Raw genomic sequence first — 24,183 nt, 5'->3', positions numbered from 1 at the left:
TTTCCTTCCATCTACACAATTTGAGATTCTTTGCATCTCATCTACAGAAGTGCCTTATGTACTATCCTGCTGTCAATTAAGACAATTATGCCTTTGCTATTGTTTATAATTGATGAGCAGTGATTGGATTTATGGCAAACACTATAGCGTGATTCAAAACTGTAATTAAGGACTAATCAATTGGATAAATTCATTAAACATTTTTGTTTCCATTATGTGCTCAAAAGGGAGTTGAAAGGATTTTTTTCTCCTGTGTCCAACTTACATTAGTTTTGTATGAGCAGTGTGAGAAAATGAGTTTATGCGAATGCTGGTACAACTGCAAGTTAAAATACCAAATAGTAAGAAATATTTTATATGGACACTGCTAGACAGAAGAACTGAATGAAGACAAACAGACTTTTTATAAAAAGATTTATTAAAAATAAGTTCTTTAAAGAGGAAAAAGTGTGACATGTATATACATTAAGTTGTCAGAATCTTCATGGGGCTTATAATACAATGTATTCCGATCCAAACAAGAGACAATAACTTTTTTTTAGTATGTTGTGCTTATTGGAAAGTAACAGCATATGGGAAGAGAAAAAACCAACACAATACACAACCATTACAAGCAAAACTTTGAAACTGAGGACTACTTGCAAAGATGAAACTCAGTGATCGGCATGATGCTATTGTTAAATACACACAGAAGCCAAAAGTTTATGAATACAATCTTCAGTTGATACAGTTTATCTGACAACTGCCAGCTTCTGATTAGTTCTTCATTCCTCCTGTCAATTAACAGATCTTAGCAAGTGGGTTTCTGTTCTGTAAAGGTAAAAGTATTTTGAGGACAACAAAATACTGCCCCAAACCAGGTATATAAATGCATCTTTTTCAGCTCTATTGCAGTAAATATCAAAGATTTCTTCTTAGGAAGAGAGTCACACAATCGCTGGTTTTCTCCTTTAACTGCCCACATCTCTGACAGCCAGAACCACAAAAATAGTTTTTCTTAAAACGATTTTATTTTACAAGAGTGTTTTGCACAAACAGTGACTTGACAAACTAACACTTGATTCTGCATGCTTCAGATGACCTCAGCTTCTCATACCCAGAGGTCATATTTAGAACTATATCCTTTCAGTTGTGTCTTCTGAAGACTTCCCATTTTTTTAGTGCATATATACAGCCAGCTGAGAACTGCAGTATTACAAATGTGTACCCATCCTTACAGCAGAATTCACTCTACTCTCAGATGTATGCAGGACTTCTGTCTCTAGATCTTCGTAGCATCCTCTTTAGTCCCATAGCTTAATAAGACCATCCCAGCCACATGTAATGACTTTTGATGTTTCATGCGGATGCCACACTGCACCGATACAGACTTTATCATGTGCTTTTAATCTGCTGTAGAGTTTTGTGGTCTTCCAGTCCCAGATGTTAAGTTTTCCATCTGCATCTCCAGATATCACATAACTGTATAAACAGGATTAAAATAAAAGCTGTATCATGTGTGAAGACTGCTTGTATTATAATACCTTTACACTGAGCAGTGGAAAAGAGCTTCACCCAGTGAGCTTCCTGTCTGACAGTCTGCAAACACACCTACCAAAGAATTAGCATTCATGCTGTGCTCTAAAGCATACAAGTCCTGCAGAAGGTGATTCATCAACTGCGAGGTAAATGTGCTAAGCAATGCGATTATACCATACACTGTGTTACCGGAACTAAAGGGAATACATCAGCAAAAGAGAAAGTGCCAGAAGTTTCTCTAAAATTTATAGACACTTCTTTCCACTCTTTCCTCCAGTTTTGCTGAGGTTATTCTCCAGTTTTTATAGCAGTAAATATGTACATACAGTGGTAAACGTATGGGCGTATTACTAAGCAAACAGGACGAGAAAGATGGTTCTCTGAATAATAAATGAGGATACCCATGTCAGACCTGCAAACTGGGAAAACTGGCCAAGTCTGAATCCCAGGTATTCTAGGCAAGTGCGTGTTGCCAGAATAAACCCTGTGCTGCAGACCACGAGCAAGGAGAGCCAGACGCGAGTCAGAAAAGGCAGCCTCCTGTGCGGCACCAAGGCTAGGCAGACCAAGGGGAGGCTCTGCATGGTTGAACAGGAGTGTAAATCATCTTTGCAGAATGGGAAAATGGGACTACATGGACTGTTTTCTTAATGCTGCTCACAGCAACCACTGAGTATAACTTAGTCCTACCAAATGACAAGGGTAAACTTTCCGTTCTGCTGCTTGGCTAGAGAACTCTGATGCTGAGTTAACAGGGTGGCTGTGCATCCATTAATGTTGCAGGGTGTTCAAAAAGAAACTGTCTGTGCTAGAAAGTTTTAAGATGAAGCTCATTCCCACAAAAACTTACCTCATGTCAGGTGAAAAATCCACTTGACAAGCGTAGCCAGCTACCATGTGACCTTTGAAAATTTTCTTTTTGTTTAATCTGAATCTATTCTGAGCTCCAAAAATCAGAATTTGGTTATCCATCGACTGGCAAGCCAACCATTTCCCTATAAATACAATAAACAAAGGTGGTATCAGAGTGTCACATCTGAAGGAACAGACTTAACTGGAATGTTTTAAGAGATTTTTATAACTCTTCTTGCACTATCTTAATCCAGATTTTCATTATGTACCAGGGTTCTAGGTAGCAGCTGATATTGTTTCTGCCTGATACAACTGCTAAGAGGCAAGACCTTATGTCTGACAGGATTGGGGACGCCTATTCCTACAAAATGCACTCAGGACTCTAGAAAAGTTCTGGCTGTTACAATAATGTGCTGCATCAACCCCACTGACTTACTGGTAAATTTTTAAGCTACTGAGTAAGCTTGCTGGTGCACATAAGTAATTCAGATGAGGGGAAAAAACCCCATCTAGCTGCAATCTATTTGATATCTGTTTTGTGGGTACTGTAGGATGGTCACCTCTTATTTTCTTTACTGGAAAAACAGGTCTAAGGTAGACTTTCGGGAGTCTGGAAATCCTTACTTTTTTTTCTGCCTTAATGGAATGTAATTTAATAAAGATACTGTAGTCAAAGAAAAAACCCAGGGCTTTTCTAATCTTAACTCTATCTCATCCTGCATCTTGGCAGTGCATTAACTCCTGCCTGAGAATCCAATGAAAATGATGTGCTACAGAACACCACTGAATAGAGACTTCTGTCCTGAATGCTGCATATCGTCACTGCCTTTACCATGTTTTATGCAAACATTGATAACATAAAATGTGCTGACTTGACTGTAAATCTGATCACACTTTGAGCTACTAGCTTGGAATATGAGGATTTTCTTCAGCCTCCCAAAAAAGCATGTCAAGTGTGTACCCCAAGCATGTTATTCACCTCTTCTACTTTTTAAAAGGTTGGTTTCCTGCATTGGAGGAAAAATCTAATAGATGAGATTCATAAAACACTGCCCCTAAGCAGAAAAGTTCCATACCTGTAAAATTTTCTATTTACTTTTCTTTAAAGGAATCATTTAACTCCAAAATAATGCATGATGTGTCTCGAACAATCTGTAGCATAATTATTCCAAAAGAACTTTTTTTTGGTGAAACTGAACTACTGTAGGTCAAGATAATGTTAGTTAATGGGACAGATAATGTCTTGAGCTAAAAAGATGGCTACTTCATTCCTACCATCATTTACTGTCTCATCTCAGAAATCAAATACTCTAATGGTGGCCAGCCAGAACTGGAAAAAGAATGAGAAATCCAGTATTACAATGCGAAAGGATGAGACAAACTGAAAAACTGGATCAGAATACAGCAAGTTGTGCAATTTCAGAAATAGGGGTTGAAAAAGACCAGCTTGGGAAGCTACCATTTTTAAATGCGGCTATCTCTTTCTCCAGAATCTTCCTTTTTATGTTAGAAACCCACTTCTATTGTTAAGAATAAAATGTTTACACTGCAAAACAAATACAATTTGATGCTGATAGCTGGCACAACTAGTTGTGCAACAAGTTGATCAGCAACTACTTAACATAATGGGACTGTTAAGTGTAAATCTGTCAACACTTCAATAATGTTGACATTAAAGCTATTTAATTTTGGCCAAAGAGATAACAGAGATTTTTGTTCTGTTAGAAGGATTATTACTGATTACTCAAGGTACTAAACCTTCATCCTCCTTCAGTTTGATTCTAATTGAAGAACATAAACACCAGTGAAACATTAACATACAGAAACACTGAGATAATCTGGGATTTCTCTTATGCCAGAGTTATTTGAGCTATATTCAGAACGCAAAGCAACAGCACTAACAGAATCGTGTATGACATCAGTTTCTGCTTTAACAGGGGCACCAGAAGTACTGCTGAACTTGCTTAGTACTTTGCAGCTATTGTCGGTTCCAAACATTGTTTCTCTTAGTATTTTAAATACAGCAAAGAACACATCTTAGCTCTATGAAAAGAAAGAGTCATTTTGCCCTGTCTGGATGAAGGTCTAAATTTAAACTGATAGAGTTATCCTGATATAACCCCTCATTTTGACATACTTGTTCTTCTTAAGACTTGTAAATCAAAACAAGATCCAGTCCAATCTTGGAATAAGTGCACACAGTGATTTCGAGGGGTGGGGATAGTGTGAGGTGATAGGGGGATGCAACACAGCAATGTTACAGAGATATAATCAGTAAGACATGCCTATGTAAACTAGGCTTAAGAAGGCAGTAAAGAGCATTAACCTACCATTTGGAGACAAAGTCACAGCTGGCATCGAATGCATACTTGGCTCAGCTATGTACTTGAAGTCTACAGGAATGTCCCTGCAAAAGGAAGAAGTATGTGTTTTATGAAGACATGGAGATATTCCAGAGGGCTGCCTCCAGTCAGCTGGTTTACTCAGCCACTGAACCATGGAGAGCATATGGTGGTGTCCAAAGGAAGAATGTGTCAAAGCTCAAAAATATTATGCATGACCACCTAGAGATCTCCAGCTGCAGAGCCATCTACAGGATAACCTCTGATAGAGTGAATTTACCCCAATGAAATGACCCAGAGTCTAAAGCAGAATCATAGTTCCAATTGTTAAAAGTAAAACTGTAACACAAAGATACTCTACTGCCTCCAGTTTAAATGCAGCTTTCACAAAATTCCTATATAGGTAGCAAGAATAAACTGATATATGCATGTATCTTATTGAGTTTTAACTAGATTAAAAAAAACCAAACCAAACCAAAACAAAAAACAGTCAGAAGTCTCTTTCTCTCATCTCTCCAACAATGTCTTTTTCCTCCTGATCTCCTCAAATGGGATGTTAACCAATTTCAAATGTTCACAGCTGAACTGAACCGTGAACTCCCCAGTCTTGATTGCGTACAGGACTGTGCCAGTGTATGTTAAGAACGTACACTGTCCCTTACAAAGGCCTAGGGAAAAAACAAGTACAGTCTAATCCTTATTCTGCAGAAGTGTCATTTGATTTCGACTATATAAATTAAATTACTAACGGTCTATGCATATTCACAGTATTCCTCATACCCTACACTAGAAGACTGGTAAAAAGGGAAGGCATTCACATGTCTTTCTCATTAAGCAAAAGAAATCTCCAGCAGAAAATAGATGTGGTTAATATATTCAGCAGAAAACACATGCAAAATGCTCTGTAGCAACATTAATTAATACAAAGGGGATGGTTATGACTTCATTGTCTAATTCAAACTGTAGAAGGGATGCTGGGACACTATTCGAGCAGAGAGCGTGGGTGGCTGCCTTGTACTAGCTGACTGAGCCTTGCTGGATGGCAGTACAGTCAACATTAGCAAGGTAATTACAATTCTATTTAATTGTGGAGTAAGTTATTTCCCGTCATCTTGCGTTAAGCAACATGCACATGGGCAGCAAGGCAAGAAGCTTCTCTGTTGTCAGGAAGCAACAAATGCTCCTGCGAGTTAAATATTAAAATCATTTACCCCTCAGAATATGAAGGGCAATCCCCTTAATACACTCTGTGGGTAAGAGCATGAGCTGGGATAACTGCTTCCAAACAAGCAGACCTAAGGCTACTGTTGGACAGTAAATCTATAAAAGAGTAACAAAAAGTCCACATAATCTCTGAGGCTGACACAACAGGAAGTGCAGTGCCCTGTGCCCCATCCTACCCTTTTGCATCACTACCCAAACAGCTTCAAACCCCACCTGCAACAGGACACAAGGTAATTGCTGTAGTAAGGCCAGATCCTGATCAGCTCCCAGCATCTAACACTCCCTCACAGCCCACCGGTCATCTGAGTCCTCAGTGCCAGGTAAAAGCCATCCCACTGGAAGCCCCATTAAAAAAAAAAATCTCATCACAGAAGATGCATCTCCAATGCTGAATCGTACAGCAGAGAGAAATTTAAATGCAGCACAGGATGTCCTGCCTTCTCTCCCTTTACAAATGAAGATAGGCTCATCTACTGGAATTTATTCAAGACAGCTCTGCTTTATGTTGAAACCTACCAGACACACTTAGGACAGCTGCAGGACACACTGCATTAAACTATTAGGCAGAATAACGAGATACATTTATGTTTCACATTTGTTTGATAAATAAGTAATATCATCCTGCTCCCTTACCAAAAAACTTTAAAAGAAAATATGAATAAAGATGCTGTCATGATTGTCTGACCTCAAAACTCATATGATGTAGTTTGTTCAAATTTTTAAAGATCTTCAAGTCTTTTCCCCACTTCATAGCATTTCGAAGGCTTAAAAGTTTTAAATATAAATAGTATATGCTAGCCAAGACTTAGGAGTGTGATACTCCAGGGTTGTAATACAGGAAGGAAAGGAAGGAAAGGAAGGAAAGGAAGGAAAGGAAGGAAAGGAAGGAAAGGAAGGAAAGGAAGGAAAGGAAGGAAAGGAAGGAAAGGAAGGAAAGGAAGGAAAGGAAGGAAAGGAAGGAAAGGAAGGAAAGGAAGGAAAGGAAGGAAAGGAAGGAAAGGAAGGAAAGGAAGGAAAGGAAGGAAAGGAAGGAAAGGAAGGAAAGGAAGGAAAGGAAGGAAAGGAAGGAAAGGAAGGAAAGGAAGGAAAGGAAGGAAAGGAAGGAAAGGAAGGAAAGGAAGGAAAGGAACCCAAACAAATTCCAGACCCAACCCAATCCAATTTTGGGATCTACCCATCATGAAGAGCTCCCTCAGGAGACTACAGTGTCTTTACCAGGAACGATGGAAAGAAAAGGCCTGCTGAGGGGTATAGCTTTACAGACATGACAAGCCTCTTAAGTCTGTCAGGATAACAGCTAAAGCTACCGCTGTACAGTTCTTGCATTGCTAGCTGACTTGAATCAGGTAAAAGGAAATAAAAGCCTCAAATCATTTCACTGTTTATTTAAATAAGATCAGATGCATATGAAGGAAAAGACAAAATAACATTTTGCATTTCTAGAAGAAAGAACACAGAGTATGATACCCATGTCAACTTTAATATCCCCGCTGTAATGATACAATCACATGAAATGTGAAAGCAGACAAATTTTCCGTTAAGATTCCTAAAGAAACCATTTAATCTGCAAGGGTCTGTGCTATACCTGGAGTCTGAACTTTTAACAACCAACCAACTGCAATTCAGTGTACAGCACAGTGAAGTCTATGCATATGGGATGAACTCTTGGGGAAAGGAGATTTAGATTCTCAGGGGAGAAGTTCTTCACTGTGATGAAGTCTGACATGGCACCCCATTACCAGCTCTGGCCAAGACATAGTGTTTACAAAACATACTGCAAGATTCCTCTAGGCAACTGAAACTAAGCAATTAGACCAGCTTTAATTACTGTCTTTTAAGGCCATATTCAGGCCCTAATTAATTCCGCTTTGATTCTGTAGAATACTGAAGAAATACTGTGCTGAAGAACATATGAAGAAACATGCCGTAACCAAATCACCCTAAGCTGCAAATAATTCTTATGAACTCAGGAAAAAAAGATTTGAGGTGCAGCATGAAATAATTTGTCACGGAAGTCTTCAAGCTCCGAAAGCTTCTGTAGTGAACATATTAACTTAGTTTTAATGCATTGTAAAAATTTGGAACTCAAAATGATAGAAATATGCCTACAGACCAATTAACATATATGATGGCAGGTTGTTGAGAAAGGTATTCAAATCATGCCTAAGAAGACAGCATTACATTTGCTTTTTATAAAACCAAAAAAAATCCCTAACAACTGTATTACAAAATATTGCCTACAGTTGAGTTCCCTATGATCTGAACAAGGTTGCTCTTTCTTCAGCGTTACAGCAAGCTCAGTACATAGTATTTTCTTCAAGAGGAAAAAACTTCTGCTACTGAACAATCAGGTTGCGATGTTCCCATGCCAGAACCTTTCTGCCTTTCCTGCTCTTCCCTACAGAGTGACTAAACCCACCCACTTCACTATTTATTTCAGCCATCAACACAAAGCTCACAAAACAAGGGCAATCCAATCTCAAGGAAATAACAGATTTATGCAAGTGAGATCATCCTCCCACTCGCCAGAGAGGAGCCATTCCTTAGCAGATATGATATTGTAAAGATTTTTCTTTATGGAGTTCAGTAAATGCATAGGTCTAATTATGAAGTACTGAACAGAGGCTCTCTTGGAGTGACATACGATGACAGCACTGCATGTCTAGCCTAAGCCTGGGTTCCCAGACTTTGGTCATTACCACCACTGCTACTGGCAATCATAGCAGCTGATCACAGACATGCTGAGGGTTTTGCTGGCTGCTTGGGTAACATTCAAATACCACAGATTGGAGTCTCTTGTCTATTTTTTTTTTTTTTTAAAAAAAAGCTAGGAAGGAACTGATTAGTCACAGAACTGTCGAACTCGCATCTGTATTGTGCAACAGCTTTGCATGTGTGAACAGCAAAAGGAAATGGATACCTAAAGATATGGGAGTGATTATTTCAAAAAGAAATTTGAAATTCTAGAGAAATCTTAAAAGTCCTAAGCTGAAAATCTTAGTACCTAGAACTTTGTGAAAAGCACTTCAGAGAGATTTGTTTTCTCCCCAGATATGTTAAAAATTGGATGCCATTTAAAATGATGTGTCTTACGAATTTTTCTTGGATAGACTTTCATTTTTCTATCATCTATTGTACCCACACTGTGGGGTATCAATGACTGCCAAAAAAACCAGACTACCAGAAAACCAGAAACTGATCTACACTAAACTAGTTATTTCATACATGGGCTGAAGCATTCAAAACCAACAAACACTAATGTAACAGAGCCTACATTTCTTTAAGAAGTTAATTTAAGGGCTAATACACCACTGGGGAAAGGAGAAAGAACAGAGATCACTAATAGAGTGTGGTGTGCTTCAGGTTGACAGGGCTGTCTTATGCCTTCTATGGGGGAAGAGGAAATCTATGAGGTGTTTCAAGCATTAAGTCAGAATAGGGTTTAAAAGCTAGTTCTTCCTCAGCTAGGTAGAACTCAGTGCACTCCAGTGTCCTATGTGCTATGTATACTTTTAAAAATAAACTCACTTCTCAGTTTGCTCATAATATGTTAAAATTCAAAATTTTAAACTTACCATTCCCAGACTCTTAAGCTCTTGTCATCAGATGTACTCACAAATCTTCTATTTTCATCCACAAACACAATGGTGTTGACAGCTCCCAAATGCCTATCGTATTCCTGCACAATCTCACCACTTCGAATATCCCACTACAAATAAAGAAGTCAGAATAAGACCTTGATTTTTTACGAAATATCAGAATTTTTAGAGGAAGAGATATTAAATAGACATACCTGCACAATCTTCTTATCTGACATTCCTGCAACAAAGAGATTTTGTTTATCTTCGTCAGGATTGAACTTGACACAATAAGGAACCTTCCTGTTTGTAAATCTTGAAATACATTGCCCTGCAACAGAAAAGCCATTCATGGTACATCAGGTTGGAAGTTCTATGGACTGAGAGATCTTTGCTGATTGATAAAAACCATTAATTTTACTTTTACTTTACTAACAGCAGAAAATACTTCTTCTAAATCCCTTGAGAGGATTACAGAGTAGAATTTGCCCTGCTCTTTGATTAGATATTTCACATGTTTGTAGGCATGCACCTGTATAAAAACATACACATACAAACTGCTCCTAGCTTTACTACAGCTTTTCAAACAATATTAACTGCTCAGGATGTCATCAGGATATATCAAGGACATCAGGGCTGGTCAAGATATCACAAGCTGACCACTGTCTTTGCAAAGCATCACCTCCTTAGGATCAGAGGTCTTCTCAACAAGGAGACTTAAACTCAGGCAAGAACTCCTCAATCCTAAACCTAGGAAAGGATAACAGTAATCCAACAGCAAAACAAACTACTGACCTCCTCTCATAGCCTCAGCCATAAATACCCTGATTACATGTTATCTGTAACTTACAGGAGGCTGTTTTAATCCAGAAGCTCCATAAATTATTCAAGGGTCTAAATAACTGCGTTTGGACTCAAGGCTGGAGAATTTGGCTTAGACCTTTCTGGCTGTCACCTCCATGACTAATAAACCAAGAAATCTAGCGTCTTTTTCAAATATGGAAACTTCCTGTCTTAGAACAGACTTAAGTTTAAAAGAATATTGACAAAATCCATCCTATATCTTTTCATCTTAAGAAACTATTTTGAGCAGAAGGTTACATCTCCCAGGCAGTTCTGTGAGAGCATCAGACCTGCCCTCCAACTCCCTCTGCCAGCAGCTCCTTTTCTACCACCTTTTCTTATTTGGAGTGCTCTTCAAGTTCAGGTTAATGGAAAGATCAAATTAAATGATTCTTCTGAATTAAGCATATTTAGGTCTAAATTGTGATTTCATTACCTTATGCCTGTAAACGTAAACACGCAATTAACTGATTTGGTAAAATTCTGTCTTTTTGCTTAAAATTGTTCTAGCATTACAAGTAACTATCAAACCCCTCAAATAAAAAGGTATATGAAATACGGGTATATAGGTAGTGTCAATTGCACCATTACAGATAACAAAATATTTAGGAAAAAAAGACTTCATCCTGTAATGAAAGCCTAAACACCGAACTACGATATTAAGAATAATCGGAAACAATCTGACTGACTGATAATATATCTTGCTATTTACTATTAATTAAACATAGTGCCAAATAACAGCATCTACAAATACAAGCCTACCTGTTTCAGTGTCCCAGAGTTTAAGATAGCGGTCATATGCAGCACTAAGAAACCGAGTGCCAGCATTATTAAAACAGATGTCTCGAACAGCTTTACTATGTCCTACATGATAGAAAAAATGTGATGATAAACTTTTACCCATTCATGCTTAGAATTAATTTTTTTTAAAAAACATTATTCATGTGAAATGCTCTAGTCTTTAAGAATGCAAAGAGAAATCACTTACTGAAGTTCTCCATTGAGCACTAATAAAGAATGATTCAAGTGAAAAAGTAACTCCTAAAGCATGATGAGAATAAACCCCCAAAATCCACACACCTCTAAAGCACTAGAGAGAGAAACAATAGCATTGCACAGAACCAACCACTATGCATTGTTCAGAAATTGATACACAATCAGAACTTCAAGTACTGTTGGCTTCAAAGATTGTGCTGGTCACATTTAAGAGCTGCATGAGAAGTTTAAAACACTGTAATAAATATCAACATCTAATGAAAAAGAGGAGAGACAAACTACAAGAGATACATTTAAAGGAGAAACATTTATAATTAGAAAACAGGTATAAAATATGAGAAATATTAAATAGAAAATTAAAAATGCTTTCATCTGATGTTAAACTTGCTACCCCTCAACCCCAATACTTTCATCTGACCACTACATCAGACTTGTAGATCTCTTTAGTTAAAATATTGGCACAGTAACTTAAATATAGCAGAACAGCAGGTGAATCTGGTTGATAATAAGAACCTTTTGAGAAAAACAGTCAAACTGTTCAGAAAGAGCAGTCTATTGAGAGAGAACCTTTTTTAAGCCATCATCTTTGCCATACTGCTGTCATCAGAAATATTAGGTGAAAAAAGGCTTCTTTGTTGTTACTCAACATATATTCACTCAGTGTTCTAGAAACATTCACATTTCAAAAGGAGAGACAGCTGCTTTTGTTCTGCATTCAAGGCTGCTAAGAAGTTTGTATTTCTCTTTCAGCTATCTGCTTTAAAAAGCATGTTACATGAACAAAGATGGCACCTGAACCTAAAAAAAAATTTCCCATGCTTTTGCACTAGAAACTCAGCACAGAAGAGACCACCTATTTAAGGTGGGATCATCAGATCACAAGATGCTTTCACTGCACAAACACAGGAGGGCTGCTGTTCTCAACATGAATACTGGGCAAATTAATTCCACAGTTTTGCCTTTAGAAAGGAGTCTTGCATAAAGCATTGATGACTGCAGTATACTAACATTTTGTTTCAAGGGTTGTAAGGTGTTATACATCAACATTAAGTTGCTTGGAATAATGACAAAGGTTCACTAAAAACTTGCACATTTTTCAATTCTTATTGCCAAGATCACACTGAATACCATTTGGCTTGAATGCCTGCAGGTCCTCTCTACAATAAACTAGTAAGTTAACCTAAACCATATCCTTCCATGAAGTTTTAAATATGTATCAGTTTTAAAGATGTATCAGTTTAATAAAACCCCAAACCTATTACCGATAAATGTTCGTAGACATCTTCGATCACCATATACTTCCCATAGCTTGAGGAAAAAAAAAAGGATGGGGAAAAAAGATGTCAATTGTTAAACAATAATGATGCTGAAATTAAGTGCAAACATCTATGGCAACATCTTTTAAGAAATTAATTATAAACATATTACCCAGAAATTCACAAGAATGCTCTGTCACCTTCTTATTAGCAAAACCCCCTTAAGATAACTAAAACCCCCATATCATATTTCAACTTTAAAGTCTGAAGGTTTTGCTAGTAAAAAAAAAAAAATATCATTAGCTTTCTAATATGATATATGTTGGACTAAAATGAGATTAGTTCAAGACCACAAATGCTTCAGTAAAACACTTCAGCAGAAACCTACTGCTAGTTGTAAAACTGGGTTTCACAGAAAATGATTATAATAACAAAGGCAATAACCTGAGGAACTTGTGATCTTCTAAATGCTATTAATAAATGATTAACACTGTTCTAACACCCGCAGTCTGGTGTATTATTTCCATCTTTGTTCCAACAAATTTGTAATTTAAAAATCAAGTGAGAAAAATAGACAAAAGGTATTTGGTAGAATGTTTAAATATGCTAAATACCAAATGTTTAGGTATGCTAAAATACATTGTCTGTATTCAGTGATGGTATAAAATACATACATGAAAACAGAAAAATTACCTTAATTTTGCAATCCATTGAGCAAGACAACAGTATATGCCCAGAGAGAGGAAACAATCTAACTGCACTGACACCCTGTAAATAAGGACATAATTAAACAGTAAGTGGAGCTGCTAGATGTTTCCTCAGTTCACTTGCCCTCTTTTCCCATGAAAAAGCTAAAGCTTATCTTCATAAAATATACAGATACTGTATCTTCAAAACAAATAATCTATCCACATTCCATTTCAGAAAAAACGATGTGTTTTTAACAATCATTACTTGATTCAATTCAACAGCTGTATGTATACCCTCCTTCAACACTCACCGATTACTGCGGTAAACACAGCAAAGAAATACAAACTGTGGGTTTGGATGACTGTTTCTGTATAACAAGCATTTTCAGGTGGGGCAGGTGAATAATTTTTCCACAAAAAATGTTTCTGGCCAGCTCCATTTCTGACATACGCTACCAGTGGCTTCTACCCACTGAACTCAAGATTCCTTGGGTACACGATCTTCCCATCTATCTGTATTTCAGGTACTCCTTCCAGAGGAAGTCCAAAGAACCACCAAGTACCCATGGTTTGATGACCCTTCTTTCCATTTCGTGTCATTTACTCTATTTATATTCCATCCAGTTGCTCCCACCCCTGGTTGGAGTTGGGTGCTTTATCCTCCCTATTATTGTCGACTTATATCCCCGAGCTTTTCCAGATTTGTCAGCCCATCTTTCTTTTGCTTCTCTCATCAATATCATTATTCATCTCATTTGAAAGAAAAAGCTATTTTATGCATTGGTCTGTTCTAATAGGGTAACAGGCAGAGGAGTGACTAGAGCTTTGGGGAGATGTTATTCTGGAAAACACTGATAGTTGCAGCTACAAGCTCTTTGATGCAGCAATCATTAAACAACTAAAAAAGGGTAAAAACTAAAAGTGTTCCCTGTGTCTTCCTTTCTTCATATTTCAGATATCATTAAGGTGCTGTCCATTGCAGCACAGCATATTCTCTCAAGCAATACTGAAATCTAGAGACAAAAGAAGCAGCAAATTGAGTATAAGTTTTACAAACTTGATCAGTGAAATACTTTTTAAATACCAAAAGTATGTATATAGTTATGGGCTCTGGCACAAGGAGAAACTGTAGATGTTTAGCATCATCAAAGAAAACTCTTAAAGCACACCCCTCAAAGGCAATAGCTGTAATAGGGAAACCTGTAATGCTGATGCATCATAATCACAAAACCTATGTAAGTTTGATATGCAATAGCCATTAAAGTACTTTTACTATTAAAAAAGAAATGCATTTTCAGAGATCTCTAGAATTAGCCTTACTCATATTCACGTGGTAGTTTAGTAAATAACTCCACATCTCACAGAAGTCACTGAATAATATTTGTCCCACTAAGGGATGTCCAGAAGTCACTATATTAATGGAAAAGTATATGCAGGTAAACAACTGCATCTGAGCTGGCAAACACCTTGTATGAGCATGTAATGCAACCAGTTACAGGCATAATGCAGTAAAGACAAAAATACTCCTTCCTTCTACTGATACTTCAGTTTCAGTTACTAGCTTCAGACACAAAGTGAAGTGGGTTTTTATGATGCATGCTCACAAACATGCCTTCCTACCTTTGTATGTCCAGACCACACATGGATTTGTTTCTTTGGAAGATAGCACTTCTCAGGTGGCACTGTAGAACGGAGATTAACTCCAACATCTTGAGGGACATGAAGATAAGATCTCCCCTGATAGTCATACATTTCCTTAACTGAAAAGGTAAACACAGAATTCTGAGAATTCAAGAGCATGTATTTTAAGAGGTTATAATCTTTGAAAGGCTCAACAGCCACACAAAATTAAGGTTTTTCTCAAAACAGCTGCTCTTCTGTGAAGTGGGGGGAGAACAAAAAAAAGGAAAACCCACTTCATAGGATACAGATGTGGAACCTTATTTGACAACAGCTAACTCAAAATTAAATCACTTCAGCAAAGTCTGCTTGGAATCTGATAATCTCAACATTAAGACAATCTCCCCCCTACACAGCTTACTCATCATCAAACAGCCAGGGTTCCTCCAGCCAACAAGGGTTTACTTATACCAACTCTACACAGATTATAATGTGCAACACTAACCCTGGCATTAGCTTGCAATTCAGCCAGCTCTGTGCTGTGTCAGTCACATCAACAGAATTGCAAATCAGAGTAAAAAAGATCCATTTGGCTGGTGTGAACCAATACTGGTCAGCAGTAGCCAACAGCTGCTCTTTAACTAGAGTTAAAAAATCACTGGCCAGACATGCAGGCATGCATTGTGCTCGGGAATGGGCATTTCAGAGTAGACTTGCGTTGGATAGCCATGACATTAAGCTGTGTACTGATTAAATTAATTCCTCAGTTTCTGGGATATCATTACAGCAGCTTTGGTTGTACAAGTGACTTCCTGCACTGTATGAAAGTTTATCAGTGTTTACACATGTATACAAAATGTTGTATTTCTGGAACGCCTGTGTTTGCGAAGATTAAAGTTTATCTTGTAAGGTCTTTCACTGTGTAACTTCAGGTAGAGACCATGAAAAGTTAGATACAAAATAATTATTCTACAGGAGGCTCAATGGCTAAAATTTCAGATTTGTAATGTTCATCACTATTCAATAAACATTGTCACGACCTACTATATATAAAGAGAATGACGTACTAATGTCAGCAATGCATATCTCATAGCCACTTTTTCTGTAATGCATGTAAGAAAGGATGTACCACCTTGTGCGTGTGAACCTGGATGTAGAAAGTGGTAAACAAAGAGAGACTCCGTTTACCTATTTGTGCCAAGCAATATAAGGCAGGATGGCTTTGCATTCAGAGAGTTGAAGTAACAGTTTCCAAAAATAATTTAATTTTACTTACTTACCAAACCATTTTCTTTGAAGGTACCACATACTATGCTTCCATAGGGTGATTATTTGATACACAATTATTCACAGTATGACAGCAAGAACATTTACATTAGGAAATGAAGAAGTATAAAGTGATTTTCTAAATTGTATGTAAGACATAAGTCAAAGCACTACTTGCTGATGAAAGTACTGACACATAAAACTGCAATAATCCTGAAGCTGAAACTAAGCCAAACTCATAACTTTAAAATGTTTGCTCTGTAAAACAGGAAAGGGATATGTGCATCTAGTAACATTAAAAATAAATAAATAAAACCTGTACCCTGAAAGATGACATTTCCACACTGCTCTTCACAGTAAGAAGTGGAATTAGTCCAAGATTATCTCTTTCCCTGTCCTTTATGCTTATGCCTGTGAGTGCTATTACCTCCAATACAGAAACATCAAGGTGCCTCAGCAAAACTGCTGAGGCTGTCTGCCATCCTTACTAATTAACACAGCAGGCAAGAAAACACAGTGAGCAAGAAAATGAGAACAGGCAGGAAGATGCCATTACCATGTAATATAGTCTTCTCCTCGCCAGGTTTATCATCTTCTAGTTTTCCTCTCTTCTGCCTCTTAGCTGTTATTTCATCCAACTCTTTCTGTTCTTCCTGGAAAAATAAAACATGATCTTTTAAAAATTCAGCATTCAGAATCACATAAAATTCAGAACTGTACTACTGTTTACTTACTATTAAGAACACATTTGCTAAATGAGATTAGAAATATTTCTACACATCAATAAAGAGAATATCTTTATCAAAACCTGAATAGTTTGAAAAGCTGTATACACTGAAAAGTATTAAATATTATCTTTTAAATCATAGACTACATCACTGACTGAAGAATGAGGATGTTTGTTGGTTGGGGGTACACGTGTGTTGTTGTTGGGTTTTACGTTTGGCTGTTTTTTTCTTTAAGCAAGTTTTACTTTCAGTTCTTTTCAAGCTGCTTCCATTTATAAATAACTTTTAATCAGACTCTACATGCTACACACAGACACAATGAATTTTTTTTCCCAACAGTCTTGCAAATAAATGAATGCAGAATATTTGGAACACTGGATTCGGACATATCACCTGAAATGTTTCTATCACCCTAAAGCACAGCATGGATCTTGTGCTTGGACAAGCTACTAGTGCAGCTCGATCTCTGTTAAAACCACTACAATGTGCTAACAATTTGGATCTATTGTGTTAAAGTAGTACTTACTTCTGATGGTTTGGCTACTTCTTTTTCATCAACATACTTTGCCCATGGTCCCAGAAAACCGTCAATATTAGATGCATCATTTTCCTTGAATTTCTTCCTTTTTTCAATTTTTCTTTGTCCTGTTTCAAACACTGTTAAACCTGAAGAAGGAAACAATACACTGCCTAGCTGCTAACACAGAATACAACATCACAGATCACATCATAGCCAGTTTAAAAGAAAAAAAACCACCACCACCCCTCCTTTCAATACACACAGCAAAATGGAAAAAATTATTTGAGCAAAACTGGTAAAAGCATTTCTAACTTTTCTAACTATGAACATTGCTAACTATGTACAGTAACAGAAGAACCACTTAAACTGTATGTCATGATTTGTTAAGAGTATTTAACCACGCATTTTTAACAATGTCTGCAGATTGTACGAATACATCAATTTTCAAATTTTAAATAGGGCAATGTTTGAGAGTAGAGCCCTAAGAATTGGCTTCTGATCCCCCTCGCCCCTCTCAGTTTCAAAAAACCCCTCCAAAATAAGACAAGTCTTCCAAAACCCCAACCACAACTGTATATTTTAGTTCAGTAAAAATGTATACAAACATAGAATGGTTTGGGTTGAAAGGGACCTTTAAAGGTCATCCAGTCCAACCTTCTTTTAATGAGCAGGGACATCTTCAACTAGATCAGGCTGCTCAGAGCCCTGTCCAACCTGACCTTGAATGTTTCCAGGTATGGGGCATCTACAACCTCTCTGGGCAACCTGTTCCAGTGTTTCACCACCCTCACAGTGAAAAATTTCTTCCTTGTATCTAGTTTGAATCTACTGCCTTTTAGCTTAAAACCGTTACACCTTGCTCTATTGCTACAGGCACTATTAAAAACACTGTCCTCATTGACATGGTTATTTACTTCCAACCACTATCTTGTTCTTCCATATAAATGCTAGCTTTTCACAAATGCTATGCCTTCAGAATTTAATTTCTCAAAACCATTAAACAATATAGATATGAGGAAAAAAAGAATAAATGAAAAGATGTTAAAGTAATGACTTGAGAAAGTTTTTCCAAAGGTTGTATATACAGTTATGAGCAATTTTCAAACAAAGTTTCCCTACAGATCAGTAAGACTCATCTAGTGCAAAGGAGCCAAAGAGCTTTGTACAAACAAGGGGAAATAGGCAATGTAAAAATTGAAGTAATGATCATATGAAGGAATTGTACATTAATCAAGAGTTTTCCTAAAATAAATCCATTATGAAAATGGTATTTTTTTACATTTTTTAAATTATTTAATCTTAGCTATTTCTGTCTAATGTCTGTAGCTGCTTTACCAAAATAAGTCTATTTTCTTTATCTTACTTCAGAGGGAAAGAGTGAAATAACTTTAGATATATTCTGTGGAAGAGGACACAGAAATAAAGAACCTTTGCATACACATGCGAATAAGATACTAGAAAAAGACACTCAAGGGAAAGCGTATCTGTAAAGTTTACACAGGTACAATTTTTCAATGCAAACAAGTCAGTCTGAGTATTAAATATCTTGTATCAAAGTATTAATTGCAAACCCCATGTCTCCAGTAGTCAATTCTCCCAGCGGCACACTATGCCTTCACCATTTGGCAACTTTCCAATGGTTTTTCTTTTCCAAATAATGCAAACAGCTTAACTCTGCTAAGCAGAGATAACATGAAATTCCCAACAGGAGTGCCAGAGGTTGTATACAGGGTGATCAGTTTGCTACTGAGTATCACAGTTAAGGTCATTAGCCCAACATATAGGTATCCTAATGCAGACTTATGACCATTTTAGGTAAGACAGAATTTAAGAGGACCGAAAAGCTGTTTCAAATCTACAGATCAATTCTGTTCATGCAATGGCACATGCTAGGTTCCAACTGCAAATCCTAATTTGAAATTTGACATGATAGCCTGAAATATTTGCTACTTCAAGAGAACAAAGAACTCTAATCTCTCTTCTCTCTTCACATTAAAATTGCAACACACCTTTCTTTATTGTGTCTTTGGACAGGGGTAAGCCTCTCATAATTCCTTCCTTTGCCCATACCTATTCCATTTCTTGGTAAAGAAGAAATGGAAACAGTCATCAGTTGCAAGATTTTGAATTAATTACCTTGATTTTTTTCAGCTTCTTCGACAGAACCAATATATTTGGTAGCAACTTCAGGGTTATCTATAGAAGGATCTAATGCATAACCTAGAACAAGATGAGAAATGAAATACTGTTAAGTCAAGCTTTTTAGTTTTGTACAACTTATTACTTTGCCCGCCCCCCTGGCCCTGATAAAATTTTTTCCTGTTGGCTCTCAAAGATCTAGGGATGAGGAAGGTCTGATACTTTGAAATCCCATCCACTTTTCACTTGGTCTGAGTATTAAGATTATCACAAAGTATTACCATGAGGCCCTTGAGTATACACTGCTGACAGAATGCTTAGATTCGCACAAGACAGAGAAGGAAATAAATAAAATAGGCAACAGTTAACATAAGATACAACAGGAGGATAGTCACAGGAAGTAAAATCACAGAATCTTTCTAGTGGGAAGGAACCTCAGGAGGCCCCCGGCCCAACACCCTGCTCCAAGTGAGGTCAACACTGAATTCAGACCAGTTTGCTGTACTGCAAACACTGGATTCTGAAACACCACAGCAACCTCTTCTTGTTGTAACACGGCATAAGGAAAAGACCAGCTCAAAATCTTACGGCAGTGACATGTGATTTTAAACACATGCTCCTTTAGTTCAGGGCACTGTTCCTTGGTTTGTGAAGCCAGTACGTCACACTGAAACCAGCCCTTTGGTGCTGCACACAGAGAGCCCTCCAGCTTCAGCAGCAACCTCTGGCCCAGCAGCCCCCTGCCCTGCCCACCACCTCCGCTGGGTCAGAGCGTGCTACTCAGCTCTGGCAGTCCTGGGAGTGGCGGCAGCTGGAAGGAAGAGGACAGAGATGGGGAGAAAAAGAAAACAAATGAAGTTTTACAGGGCTTTATGCGTATTCTGTCCCCCCAGCAGAAATTATTTCATCCTCCTCCTGACAGAGTTGTGAAAGCTTGTTCCTTCAACTTGAAAGCAGTTGTTTTGACCAACATGGATGTTATCAGAGGCAACAGCAATGGCCTCTAGTTTTTTTAAGAATTAGGTATTCGCATCTTCATTTGCTGATTACAGCTATTGAGCCTCATCAAAAAAAAAACCCACATCTGCTGCATTTACTCTTATAAATAATTTACTAAATGTACCAGCATTTTATATTCAGAATATTTACGATTTCTGATACTGAGGTTCTCGTTTTAATAGGCATATCTTACAGGTTTTCTCCATTTCTCCTGAAGTGGATAGCATGATTTTACAGAATAAGCTAGACAAATAAATTAATTTAGTTTCCAAGGAACAGGTGCACTGAACAGTTACTGACCACCATGGGGTTTTTTTGGGAAAGACTGCACCCTGGTGGACATATCACCAATTTTTGTTAAATATTATTCAAGTGACAAAATGTCCCTTGAGGACTTAATGAGAATTTCTCCATATCAAGGATGAAAAATAAAGAAAAAAAGCAATCAAGATATTAAACCTCCGGTAAAACTGATCACACACACAAAATCAAAGAAATCCTACAGCATATAATCTAATTCTTATATTTTTCTTGATCCAGAGGCAACCATGAACAGTGAGAGATTACCCTGTCCACTCCAGAGACCAGTGGCCTATAAAAGCACTTGAGTGCATACAAGTTGAGAACCTATCAACACTACTCTAATAGCCAAAGATCATTTTCTCAAGCATTTCTCAGAAAGACTACTGTCCTAGAAGACTGTTCAGTTCATAAAAAGACGCTGGAAGACAAATATTTTTGAAATTAGTAGAAAAGCCATTCCAAGAACACATCAAGGGTTTCCATACAAATGGAACAATCCACCTGCAGACCACCCCTGGAGCCGCAAACCTGGCAAGACCCAGTCATGGAACAACATACACGCAGATGCTCCATGAATATGACAGGGAAAGAAAAATATACCAACGACCTCTTATGAAATATAAATTCCTGCTACACCTAAAACAAAGAACAAAAAATTATTCTAGGCTATTATTAGGTTTTACTTCCATGGATAACCAAATTGATCAGACACTGCAATTAGACACTTACTAATTTAACTGCCTGCTTTTACTAAGCCACTATTTCAGTGAGTTCTCTTCCAAGCTGTAAGGTTTCTGTGAACAGCAGAGAGATATTACTTTGGATTTCTGTCAAAATCAATACAGTGGTTTACTTGTCCTCCAACTGTATTGACACAGTCTCTGGGACTCTATTTGCTTGGTACTTGTAAAAGAGGGACAGTATTCTAATGAATAGGGCCCCTGGGCCAAGCACAGCTTCCGGGGAAGTGGAGACTTCTTATAGCTGGGTTGAACTTGGTCCAGCATCAGTCTCATTGAAAAGCTACGAACAATTTCTACTTTCTAGTAGATATGTGAAAGAGAATCTTTTCTTTCTGGCTGTGAATTCTAAATGCAGCTGCAAAAGACAGCTTGCTTTTATCCTACTCAGCTGGTATGCCATATAATGTGCCCTGACTTCTACGTCTCCTTCAGTTTTGTTTAGGAGTTAGACATTTCACACCATCTTTTAGCAAGGAAAGGTACAATTCCACCTAACATCTACATAATTTCAGTACACCTGAAAATGGTTGGCTAAACAATTAGACTTGAATGTGCACTCCAGAAAGACAGCTAATTAAAGTATGTTTACACTGTACTGTGCAATGCAGCATAGAGACACCCAAGGTAGCCCAGGTATGCGGAAAAATAGAGCTGGACTAATCCATTCTGACTGCACTGGCCTCTCCGCAGAATCAGAGAATAAAGCACCTACAACCGTTAGAGGTAAGAGTGTCTGTAGATGTTGCATGCAACATGAGTAGATGAAAAAAATCAGAAGCGTTATTTCCAAGTCAGAGTAATTTTAAGCTCTTAAAATATCAGCCTTACTGATGAAGTAATCCTGTTATAACCAAGTTACTGAATACTCATAAAGAGCTTTGAGATTCATGGACAGAAGACTGTTTCTTATTAAAAAGGACATTAATATCTTGTGAAGGAAAGATTTTAAAATACTGAATGCTGCATGAATGTGGCAGTCCAGTTCTAGAAGGAGTACTGATGCTGAAAGAGCTATGAAATTATTTCACTACCATATTCATAAATAGTTTGTGTGCAGCATGTAAAAAATAATCCATAATTCTGCTTCACACTGGAAATTTATATATGCCTACATAAGTAAGGAAAGTATATTACCTTTTTTTTAAAAAAACAGTGCTCAAAAGGGAATTTTCAAGAAAAGAGACTGCTTTGGCTAAAGGTACAGATACATAAGAACAAATGCTTATATTTTAGGACCTCCTAGTCTTTTTAGCCATGCTCCAAGAACAACAACATTGGAAAAATAATGCTAGTTACGCTTTTGGCCATTTATGTCATAATGGCTTATAAAAATAAATTTGTTTTTTTCTAGAGAGAAAGCTTACTTTAGTAGCTGAAATTCTGTAAGAATTACATCAGTGGATTCAAAATAGGGTAGATTACCTACGACTGCAGATGCAAAACTGGTTACCAATTAAAAAAAGTTCAGACTCTCACATAGTAATTATAAATGGCTTTCCATCAAACTGGGAGAGGATCTTATAGAAGATTATAAAATGGCCTGCCTGGACTATTTTATTCTCCCTAGGGCCTGTGTCAAGGACCTCACAGCTAAACTCCCTGCTCTAGTGAGACCCAAGGACTACTACCCTCTCCTGGTTTTTCAGGTAGGTAGCAACAACATTATCAGGAGAGGTCCTAAAGTAATGCAGAGAGATTTCAAGTCCTTGGGGAAACTGGTTAAGGGGTCAGGGGCACAAATTGTGTTCTCCTCCATCCCTTCAGTTGTAGAGATAGATGAAGAAGAATACAGAAGAACTCAACAGATGAACTTTTGGCTCTGAGACTGGTGTTACCGTCAGGGCTTTGGATTTTTCAGTCATGGGTTAGTATACAGGATGCCAGACCTTTTGGCATTAGATGGAATGCACCTGTCGCAGAGGTGGAAAAGGATCTTGGGGCAGGAGTTAGCTGGGCTCATTGACAGAGCTTTAAACTAGATTTGAAAGGGGAAGGGGGCAGAACATCAGCCTATCTGAAGTGCATGTATACCAATGCACACAGGATGGGTAATAAGCAGGAGGAACTTGAAGCCGTGATGAAACAGGAAAATTATGATGTCATGGCTATTACAGAAACATGGTGGAATGTCTCCCATGACTGGAGTGTGGCAACTGATGGCTATGAGCTCTTTAGGAGGGACAGACAGGGAAGGAGAGGTGGTGGGGTGGCACTGTATGTTAGGGACCGTTATGATTGCTTTGAGTACGAGTAGTGAATACAGGGTGGAGTGTCTTTGCGTTAGAATCAGGGGAAAGGCCAACAGGGCAGAAGTTGTAGTAAGAGTCTTCTACAGGCCACTCAACCAGGACAAAGAGGTGGATGAAATATTCTATAGGCACTTAGGAGAAATCTCACGATCACTTGCCCTTGTTCTTGTGGGAGACTTTAACTTCCCATACATCTGCTGGAAATACAACACGGCAGAGTGGGACCAGTCCCAGAGATTCCAGGAATGTGTGGGAGACAACTTCCTGACGCAGCTGGTGAGAGAACCAACTAGAGAAGGTGCCCTCTGGATCTCCTCT

At 37.8% G+C, this 24,183-nt stretch overlaps 1 protein-coding gene across 1 annotated transcript in view; it reads right to left on the bottom strand.

Annotated features, from left to right (window-relative positions):
- Nucleotides 1–397: 397 nt before the first annotated feature.
- The window catches only part of CDC40 (cell division cycle 40), a 44,097-nt gene continuing 20,311 nt past the window's right edge, over nt 398–24,183 (bottom strand). The window contains exons 4-15 of the mRNA XM_074896153.1: nt 19,569–19,652; nt 17,439–17,578; nt 16,741–16,837; nt 14,919–15,058; nt 13,303–13,377; nt 12,616–12,661; nt 11,120–11,221; nt 9,730–9,845; nt 9,512–9,645; nt 4,701–4,777; nt 2,369–2,513; nt 398–1,461 (exon numbers count right to left, since the gene is read on the bottom strand). Coding sequence (XP_074752254.1) covers nt 1,284–1,461; nt 2,369–2,513; nt 4,701–4,777; nt 9,512–9,645; nt 9,730–9,845; nt 11,120–11,221; nt 12,616–12,661; nt 13,303–13,377; nt 14,919–15,058; nt 16,741–16,837; nt 17,439–17,578; nt 19,569–19,652 — 1,334 coding nt within the window. The 3' untranslated portion in view covers nt 398–1,283. The remainder of the gene's footprint in view (nt 1,462–2,368; nt 2,514–4,700; nt 4,778–9,511; nt 9,646–9,729; nt 9,846–11,119; nt 11,222–12,615; nt 12,662–13,302; nt 13,378–14,918; nt 15,059–16,740; nt 16,838–17,438; nt 17,579–19,568; nt 19,653–24,183) is intronic.

The sequence above is a fragment of the Athene noctua genome, chromosome 1 (genome assembly GCF_965140245.1).
Source record: "Athene noctua chromosome 1, bAthNoc1.hap1.1, whole genome shotgun sequence".
Taxonomy (NCBI): domain Eukaryota; kingdom Metazoa; phylum Chordata; class Aves; order Strigiformes; family Strigidae; genus Athene; species Athene noctua.
The sequence above is the reverse complement of the archived record's forward strand: the minus strand, read 5'-3'. Positions and strand labels throughout refer to the sequence as shown.